Here is a 10675-nt window from a genome sequence, read left to right as displayed (position 1 = left end):
AATTCATAAAAATTTTTCTTTTTAAATCTAAGATTTGAAAATGTTTAATAATCTATAATATATCCTAGACAGATAAACCGTCTTCGCTCAGAATCGTTTTTTGTATACAATGATATAATATCATTGGATTCAAATTTAATTCCATCCATTACAGTAACCCACTTGTAACCTACTGTACAGCAGAGCGACATACACGACTTACCCGCTTTTTTAAATATCTTATTATTAACCTTCTTATTAAATTAATGTTAGGAAACGAAAAAAAAAGTGATATTAATTATTTAAAAATTAACAATTTTTTGTTACTTTTTTGTAAAAAATAAATTAATGATTTAAGGTGCAATAAAATGTATAAGTATATTTATTCCGAGTACAAATACAATTTGTATGTACTTAGGTAGGTATAATTGTTAACACTTCATTTTTATTTATCAACAGTTTAAGATTATTAAAAACCGATAACGATTAGGACAAGAAACTAAAAATGCATGATTTTGAGAAAATCGAGTTTTTAATTTTTTCATATCTTAAATCACTGATAAAAGAAAAAGTATTTTATTTAAATGTTTTAAACTTTGGTATTATATAATATTATTAATTATATTAAATGTTTTAAACAAATTTATTGTGTTTAAATACTATTAAACAATGTTTTTTAGTTACTACACTATTGCATTTTAATATTTACTTTAAAATTCCTATAAGAATGTAGAATATAACTTAGTAACTAAAAATATAAACAAAAAAACTCATTTGTATTTTAAATGAAGTCCTTTTATTTAAAATTATAAAAAAATCAAACATTTATGATTATTTTTTACCATATTTAGTGAAATAGTTATTAAATAAAATTTAAAAAACCTTAAAATAATTTTTTTTTATAGTTTTTTTTGTAGTATTTTTTTTTGCTGGAGCAACTTTCTTGATGTTTGATGGTAGCTTATTAATACTTGAATTTTTACTTGACTTTGGTCCGGTACTTTTTTTATTTTCAGTAGATAATTTATCATAAAACTCATGATACTCAGGCCCGTATTTAAAAATTTGGCGCCCCCGGGCATATAATTTAAACCCCCCCCCCCCACCACCACAGTAAATAATAATAATATAACACTAATTATTTCGTTCGTAATTGATTCTTTAATATTAAAATCTAACTAAACAATTGATAAATGAAAATCATTTAATACTTTTTTTAATTAACAAATTATAAAATAATAAAACATAAAATTACCTTTTTTTAACCAACAAATTAAAACATAATAAATTTTTTTTAATTAACAAATTATAACAATAAAACATACAATTTTCTTTAGTTTTAATGTATTTATTTCCTGGCTTGATTATTGGCAAAATCTTCAATTATGTCGCTATAATTAAGCTGATGAGTTAATTGAGATTCAATATTTAAAATCGCCAATGCATTCAGTCTATCTGTGGATATATTTGACCTTAGATATGTTTTTATACGTCTAAGTGTCGAAAATGACCGCTCTGCGGTACAATTAGTCGCTGGAGTACAAAGAAACATATGGAAAAATATCCTCCAACTCATGTTTTTTCATCATGGTACTCATATCAATTATACTTTTAGGATAATATTTTATATTTTGTAATGATTTTGGAAATGGATGCACTCATTTATAAAAGTTTCATCTAAATCACTTTTGTACATCAAATATAAATTTTCAGCTGATACATATACTTCTGATGTTTTCATTACTTCAAGTTTAAAAAAAAAATTGTACTTCGTTATAACATTATCATATGCCAACTTTCTAGTAGTTAATTCATTAATTATAGAGTCACAAATTACATAATATGTATTGACTTTGAATTCTACATCACTAGGCAAATCAACTTCTTCTAGATCAACTATTTCATCATTCTTTTTGTTTCTTTTTCTTTTACGTTTAGAAGTTGTTTCATAAACATTTACATCACATTTTGTTAATGCTTTTTCTTGATATTGTAAAAATATTTCATCGTTCCTGAGATTTGAAACATACTTTATTAATGAATTGTAATGTTCACAAACCGTACAAATATCAATATTAACTGATTGTAAAATTTACTTAGGTATGGCATTAAATCGTTGTAGTAGGTCTCCCCAAAATAACAACATAAATGTAGTTTCAAGACGATTCATTGCATGAAGTAAACCACGAGCTTCATTACATGTAATAGATTTTTCATTTAAATTGTTTGATATGTAAACTAAAGTTTGCTTCACGATTCTCCAGTTATCAATAAGAGCTTTGCAGGCATCATATCGCGCTGACCATCTCGTTTCAGATAGATTTTTCAATGTCAAATTAATTTTAAGTAGATCCCAACGGTGAGTAGAAGCTGAAAAAAAGGTATACACATTCTGGATAAAACAAAAAAATGAATTAGCGTCTTTACAACAACTAGCCGCATAAGATCCAATCAAGTTAAGTGAATGAGCTGAACACGGAATAAAATCAGCCAAAGGTGCAATTTCACGGATCCTAGCTTGAAGACCAGAATAAACGCCAGACATATTTTTAGTGTTATCATATGATTGTCCACGTAAATATGAAATATCTAAATTGTATTTTTTTAATATAGAAAAAACTGCATCAGCCATTTTTTGAGACTTGTGTCCAACATTTTCCAAAAAACATAAAAATCTTTCTACCGGTAACCCATCACTGTTAACATACCTAAATATAAATGAAAGTTGATCAATGTGACCAATATCAGGAGTTGAGTCAATGCTTATTGAAAAATATCGAGCTCTTATAATTTCTTCAACCACTTTATTTTGAACTTTAACTGCCATTAACTTAATAAATTTTTCATATGTAAAATGAGACAAATAGTTTGTGTGACCTTTACCGTGATTTCCATGATTTGATATATGTTTGGCCAAAAACGGATCAAATTCTGCTATCAATTCCAGACACATCTTAAAATTACCATTGTGTAAAGATCCAAACTGCTCATTATCACCTCTAAATGGCAAGCCACGACTTGATAAAGATTTTACAACAGCACAAACCCTTATTAGGACATTTTTCCAATAATCTTTTTCTGTTTCTACTTGATACTGAAGAGTTTTATCCACCCTATTTAATTCTGATGATCTATTTTTCATTTTAATTACACATGTCTTATGAGAAAGGGAGTTTTCATGCTTGTTGATTGATTTTGGTCTTTTCCAATTTTCACTGGGTGGCACTTCAATAAAATTGTCTACCAGAGGAACATAGAAAGAAAATCAACTCTCCTATCTCAACAATTTTGATATAGGTTTATTAACTGTACTCTACTGAAAAATACATCTACAAGTTGTATATAGGTTTATTTATTGAGAATTTGAGATATTATTATTATATCAAAATAACCGATTTTTCAATAATAAAACTTTGATAAAATAAGTAGAACAGAGTATATATATTTCTATCAGTATCTGTATTTAAAAAAATACGTGTTAAAATTTAAAATTATATGTTTGAATCTATGGAAAAAAATGTTTGTATCAATTCTTGATTGTAGTATAGCTCTGGGTCAGGTAGTTTCCTTCTTATCTCTTGAGATTCCAGAAACTTAGCATTTTAATGACAGCTATATTATAATAGTTGGTATACACTAGGTATACAGTCAACAAACAGGATAAGATCATTACTATTTATTAATACTAAAATTCGTCCAATATGGGCTTTTATAGCAAATTACGGACCGATTGAAAAATATTTCTCGAAGGGCCGAGACTATCCAATCCGGACCTGGACGAGTATAAGTATTTGATATTTCAATCACAGAACAATGCAATGAAATATGAATACTTCTAAACAATTGTATAAAAGTAGTATAAGATTTACCTATACACTGTATGGTCGCCTCGCCTGTCTTTCATCAGGAGTACAGTACGAAAATTCAAAATATGTAGAAAATTAGAGATGTTGTAATATAGCACCTTATTCCAACCCAACCTTCAATTTACGGTGACGATCGACGACTTCTGAAGAAATTGATAGCATTGTTAAAATTACGTGTACTATTTTCGTACTACCTACATCAGTACAACTATATCTATTCGTATAATTTATATTATCAATAGGTATATAATATAAACAATTCCGACAAAATAGTTATGAGCATGTGACATGTTCTACATTCAATAAAATATTATTATTGTTTATTATATAGTATGGGATAAACTATACAAGAGTCGAAAGCTTAAATAGTTTTATGTTCTTTATACATATATTATATACATAATAATTGACATTGGTACCTATCGGTCGTTATGAGAATGTATTAGTCAATGGCAGTGTGGCACGATCACCCACCAGTGGGTAGCATTAAAATATCACTGGGGGGCACTAGTACCCCGTTCTTTGTATGTTAAAATATGCTATGAGTTAGTTTGATTTTTAATATAAACAACGATAAAAATATTTGTGCAAATTACCTAAATTATAATAATAAATTGGTAGGTTCATAATCTTACACTCAATTATGTATAATATGATCTCTACATAATGATATAAAAACATTTCATAGGAAATAAATACGGGCATTATGGACCTTAGTAGATACAACGATAGGTATCAATATTTAAATAGGTAACCAGTCCAGCTATTGAGCAGTTTAGAAATTGCTGACCTTCAAAATTCATTGATAATTCAGTTTTAATAACTAATTCTCCTAATTCAGATCATAGGATTTCTTGATCTGTTTACTTTGTAATAAACCCATTTATTAGAATTTCAGCAAAATTAGTTTATTTAAAAAAATCTGTAAAATACTAGTAATTGAACAGTCTGATCTAGTCTTTGAACATTTTAAACCCAGTATTTGAACACTTGGAATTTAAATATTTAGTTAATATGCCAAAAACAGTACAAATGTATTACCTAAAAGATTTTGTAAATATTTAAAGGCAAATAATTATTAGGGCACAAAAATAACATGTTTAAAATATTTAAAACAAAATATGGTTTAATATAAAACAAATAACATAACAAAATCTTAATTTATAAAATACCACCCTGGTAATATAGTAAGGCATAACAATATTAACAATTAAAAAATATTTAAAAAACAACTCCGTATAAAAACTTTAAAATAAAAAATAAATAGTGACCTAATACATAATGACAAGACTTTTAAGGTAAGATTCAACGACACATATCACAAATAAATGCAACAGTTTTTTCAATCCCAGCACAAAGCTCATGTGCCCATCCTGCACAGGTACAACATTTTATCCAGGACTCTCCACTTTTAGATAAGCTATATGGCTCATTACAATATAAACAATCAGCATCATTTTCAGAACTATCAGAATGTTTTTTAGATTTCTAGATTATTTTTTTCTGTTTGGTTTTTTTTTTATCTTTTGGGAAGATTCATATAACTTGGCATTTTCTATTTCTTCTCTGCGTTTTCTTTTGAGACATAATTCTTCTTCCTTTTGTAATTTTGCTTGTTGTATCTTAGAGTGATGTCCTCTCCACTGTTTTGCTGAAACTGCATATGGTAGTTTAAGTCTAGGTTGTTTATTTTTTTTGTTTAAATCTATATTATCTGGCTTTGGCCAAAACAAATGTTTTTCCCAAGCTTCATCAATTAATTTAGATTCATAATTTCTACTTTTGTTGGTAATTAAATGTTCTTGGTAATTTGTTAATAGATCTGTTACACTATCTTCAGTCTCTTCATTTACAATTTTTTTTTCAGTCTCATTGATATCAATATATTATAATAAACTAGCTGAACTTCGTAGCCCGTTAAAAATCCTATCTCTTTTATGTTCCATAGTTCATATTGTGTGTTAAATTCATTTCATGTGATGATGCTAGCAGTATATTTTTATACATAATGATAGATAGTGGTTAAAATATATTATAATCTTACAACGATATTCAATTTCGTATATCATTATGTAATTTTCTTCGTTTTTTCAATATAATGTTGACAATTTAAATATTCAATTCAATGATATTTAGGCATAACACTTTCTAACTTAGCATATCTTCTGCCCATATGTCTAATAAAATTCTTTACCAAATTTTGTCGCAATCGGTCCAGCTGTTTAAGAATGTATATAGGACTAAAAGATAAATATATATAACCATCACTAATAACACAGAACAATAATAACCGTCACTAAAGCAACCATTTATAAATAAACAAAAATTTCCATCCTAAAAATAAGTCCAGCTGCTCTCGAAAGCAGTTGTTTATTTAAATGGTTGCCTTTGACGGTCGTATCCCATTTCGCCGCGGTACCATTTCGCCGCTAAATTAATCCCATTTTGCCGCCGACCCATTTCGCCGCATACAATTATTTTTGTCTTAAAACATGGTTATGAATTTGTGATTTGAAAAGTGATAAATAGACCCAGAGAAATATTTATCGTTTGAAATGATCTAGGTGAAATACTATCTCAATTCTGAAGTTACCAATTGATAAATCCCCAATAGTTATATAAATAAAATAGAATGAATAGTATGTTGTCGCAGCGATAATTGTAAAGTCAACACAGTCAGTGTCGTATGATTATCACCTGTACGTATTTGCACATTTACAGTTCACAATTTTTAAATAACAATGTCGAATATTGAATATATTTCTACACAGCGAAAAGGGGAATGCCTTATTTTCAATAACTATTATTTTAGAATTGATAAAAAAATAAAAAATAAAAAATATTGGAAGTGTATTGAAAACTGTGGAGCTCGTGTAATAATTTCAGATTACATATTACATAAATATAACTAATTAGAATGTAATTTTTAATCTTAAGTTTACTTAAAAGAGTTACCTAAAAAATAAATTCGGCGAAATGGAACTGCGAAAAAATAAATTCGGTGAAATGGTACCGCGGCGAAATGAAACGGCGGCGAAATGGGAGCTGACCGCCTTTGACTACCAAAAAATATTAATATTATTTATTTTGTTTTTTACTGGACAGATGGCGCCACTTTAATTTCATCACACCCTCATCATATTTCTCTAACCCGATAACTTTCTCAATTTTTTCATCCGTAAGAACCTTCTGGCAATTATGACCCAAACCAAAAAAGAGTGAGCGAAATCGGTTCAGCCGTTCTCAATTGATGAATTGTTATACATTTTTGTCTCCATTTTTATATATATAGATTATCTTTAGTACTTAAATTCTCTTTACCGTATTTAACCATGTTACAGTTTTCAATCTCAGTAGGTAATAATATACAAGACACTAAGGAACAATTTTATCGAATTGGTGAATTTCCTGGTGCAATAGGAGGTATAGATTGTACACATGTCCCTATTAAAAGTCCCAGAGGCGACAACGCAGAAATTTATAGAAATCGAAAAGGATGGATGTCATTAAATGTTCAAATTGTTTGTGGTCCAAAAATGCAAATTTTCGACATAGTCTGCAGATGGCCAGGTTCAGTTCATGATAGTAGAATTTATAATAATAGTCGAGTGAAACTTCTAATTGAATCAAATGCTTTAGCTGGTAGCATATTTATTTATTTATATTTATATTTATTTTAATATATTCTAAATATTTGATATTGACTAACAATAAATTCAATATTATCATAAATTATAGGCCATTTAATTGGAGACAGTGGTTACCCTCAGAGTAAATTTCTATACACACCTAAACTCAATCCATCAACTGCAGCAGAAAATAAATACAATAAATCACATATAAAAACCAGGAATGTTATTGAAAGAGTGAAAGGAGTACCTACTCAAAAGTCGATTTCGCTGTTTATGCAGAAAGCTCCGTACAAAACTTCAAACTTCAACTTTGATCATCGTTTCATGTGCTATACTTCATAATGTAGCATTAAGTCATAATTTAGATTTACAAATAGAAAATGAAGAAGAGAATGTCAGGTTACCCAGAAATGATGTATTAGCTGTACCGCCTGTACCAGACAATCGACTCGCGAACATTATAAAAGCAGCATTTATAGAAAGACATTTCACATGAATATACAACAAAATAAAAATAAAAACAAGTTTATTGTATATAAGTACATAACAATGTATACGAATGTATAGAATATAGAATTATAAAATAAACAGATCATAATAATTATAAATAAAAATAATAATAATACAGCATTTATTAGGAACTATTTTGTATTTTATTTTTAAGTAATAAGTATAACAATAGAAAATGTATTAAAAATATAAATTGAATTTATAGGAAGGAATTTCACATAAATATATATTTAATTAAATACAACAAAATAAAAACAAGTATAATATAATAAATTATAAAACTCTGAAATAAAAATAATTAACTTTTTTTTCTAACTCGAATAACTCAGTATCTTGTTTTATTAAATTATTTAATCTCTTTATTCGCAGTGCAGATTCTGATTCCAGATAACTGACTTTTTTAACTATTTTAACTTTTTTAACCAATAGAGATCATTATTTCATAAGTAAATTGTTGTACTTGGCTATAGGTATTTAAAGTTTAGACAAGCGAAGTAGTGGACAAACATTTTGCGGGGTAACCCCGTACCACTCCACTCTGCCAATCTAAACTTTAAATACTTATAACTCAAAAACTACTAGCCCTAAATTCGATTTTTATAAATCAAAATACTTAGAAAAATATTCTGCTTTGGAATATGAAATTAAAACTCTATATTGTCATTCAAAAAAGTAAAAAACATAAAAAATAATAAGGATAAAAAATATTTAAAAATATAGTTTTTTAATAAAAACGTTGGTTTTTTAACAAGTTGAAACCATATAAAAAACTATTTTGACAAAAGTAAATACTTTTCGAGATAATTAGTGTACCCACTTAAAAGAAATATTTTTAAACAATTACAATGATTATCAAGGGAAAACCTAGTCTAAGATATGTTTCATATACATATCTGCTACATACACGTACGAAGTACGTAAAACAAATCACGCATTGAAGCCATTGAAGGTTTAAACTTTAAGCGTGTCAGCACTCAGCTCGCAGCCATCAGCTTTTACTCGCTAGTCCTGAAGATTGAAAAATTGAAAAACTCAGAAAGTATAGAAAATCATGGGAAAATGAATTATGGGCTAAAGGTATGTGTTAATATTTTTAAAACATATAATCGGTCAAGCCTCAAAATGGTCTTTTTGTCTCCACCGTCTCCAGAATTTTCGTCCTGGATTCAATATAACCAGACCAAAATTAATTTGTATAATTTTCTTAATTTTTAAGGTTGGTTAGCACCAGCTGATTCAACTGCGAACACAGTTGCAGAAGCTTATTGTAAAGTATGCCGTTCGTTTTTGAGAGCACATCTAACCGATTTGAAAAGGCATGCAAAAACAAAAATTCACAGTGATAACATGGTCCAGTTGAATCCAATGAAAAAAGATCAGTCTGTATTAAGTAACATTGTTAAAATATCTAACGAACAAAAAATTATAGATTTGAAATTAGCTGTCTATGTAAGTACACACACTTCAATTATGAGTGTCGATCATTTGGGTGAAATATTGAAAGTGCTTGGCAAAGGTACTGCATTAGCCAATTTAAAACTTCATCGAACTAAATGTTCTTCATTGATTCAAAATGTAATCGCACCAACCTTACTTGAGGAACTTGTGCAAGATATTGGTACAAATTATTTTTCATTGATTATTAATGAATCCACTGATGTTTCCGTATTCAAAAATTTTTGTGCCTATGTATTAAATATTTTAGTTCTAAAACTGAATCTATAATTACCCAATATTTAGGCATTATAGAAGTCGTTAGTTGTTCATCTGATTCACTGTATGACTGTATATGTAATTACACGCAGGTGATAGGTTTAAATTTATCAAAGTTGATAGGCATAGGTACTGATGGTGCAAACAATTTATGCGGAAAATATCATTCTCTTTTTACCAATTTAAAACAAAAAAGTCCAAACTTGCAAATCGTAAGATGTATTTGTCATTCTTTGAACAATGCAGTTTCAAAAGCATCAGAACAGTTCCTAGTACTATTGATTACCTCTGCAGAGAAGTGTATAACTGGTTCCATATAAGTCCAAAAAGAAGGGATGAATATAAACAAATGTTTGATCTTCTTAACTCTGGCTTGAATAAAAAGTTCCATAATTTTCATCAGATATCTGGCACACGGTGGCTAGTACGCAGTTTTGTGGTTAATACCATTCTAGAACACTGGCTAGAGCTTAACTCATTTTTCTGTCATGGTTAAAAAAGAAAAATGTTACGCTTCACGAATTATACATGAAATGCTACATGATGAGACTAATTACCTTTATCTTATCATTATAAAACCCATATTACAAGAATTAAATTGCTTAAATTTAACTTTTCAAAAGAATTTTGTGGATCTTGGAAGGTCCTATGATGATATTTGTTGTTTATTTATTTTTTTGGCAAAGGAAATTATAAAAGAAACTGTAGTGTCAAAAGGATTTGAATATATATATAATAATATTAATAATGATTCTGTATACCGACATTTGAGCAATTGTGATTATGGAGTGGGGTGTAACCAGTCAATAATTAATATAAATTTATCTCAAGAAAAGAAGTCTAATGTACAGACACAAGCTTTTAATTTTATTAAACAATTACTGTATGAAATAAAAAAGAGATTGCCCGACAACATTGAATTTTTCAAGAAAATGAAATTATTTTCGCCCACTTTGTGTTTATGCCAATTGCATG

At 28.1% G+C, this 10675-nt stretch overlaps 1 protein-coding gene and 1 pseudogene across 1 annotated transcript; one reads left to right on the top strand and one right to left on the bottom strand.

Annotated features, from left to right (window-relative positions):
* Positions 1–1603: 1603 nt before the first annotated feature.
* On the bottom strand, positions 1604–3121 carry LOC107170639 (zinc finger MYM-type protein 6-like). Its single transcript, XM_089230841.1, has 3 exons — positions 2407–3121; positions 2076–2349; positions 1604–1991 (listed from the first exon to the last, which is right to left on the bottom strand). Exons 1-3 carry the CDS (start codon positions 3119–3121, stop codon positions 1604–1606), a joined length of 1377 nt encoding a protein of 458 aa, XP_089086967.1.
* A 5888-nt stretch (positions 3122–9009) lies between these two features.
* LOC107170641 (zinc finger protein 862-like) lies at positions 9010–10196 on the top strand (annotated as a pseudogene).
* The last annotated feature ends 479 nt before the right edge of the window (positions 10197–10675 follow it).

The sequence above is a fragment of the Diuraphis noxia genome, unplaced genomic scaffold (assembly GCF_037042655.1).
Source record: "Diuraphis noxia isolate RWA-SAM2 unplaced genomic scaffold, SU_Dnox_SAM2 contig0001, whole genome shotgun sequence".
Taxonomy (NCBI): domain Eukaryota; kingdom Metazoa; phylum Arthropoda; class Insecta; order Hemiptera; family Aphididae; genus Diuraphis; species Diuraphis noxia.
This window is presented reverse-complemented; position numbering and strand designations above follow the sequence as displayed.

What these genes read in the sequence shown, in the direction of transcription:
- LOC107170639 (XM_089230841.1), bottom strand. Translation starts at nt 3,121, where the DNA reads ATGAAAAATAGATCATCAGAATTAAATAGGGTGGATAAAACTCTTCAG. An exon ending in ATCTTATGCGGCTAGTTGTT is followed by an intron (nt 2,350 to 2,406) that starts GTAAAGACGCTA and finishes CCTTTTTTTCAG; the next exon opens with CTTCTACTCACCGTTGGGAT. An exon ending in CGATTTAATGCCATACCTAA is followed by an intron (nt 1,992 to 2,075) that starts GTAAATTTTACA and finishes TTCAAATCTCAG; the next exon opens with GAACGATGAAATATTTTTAC.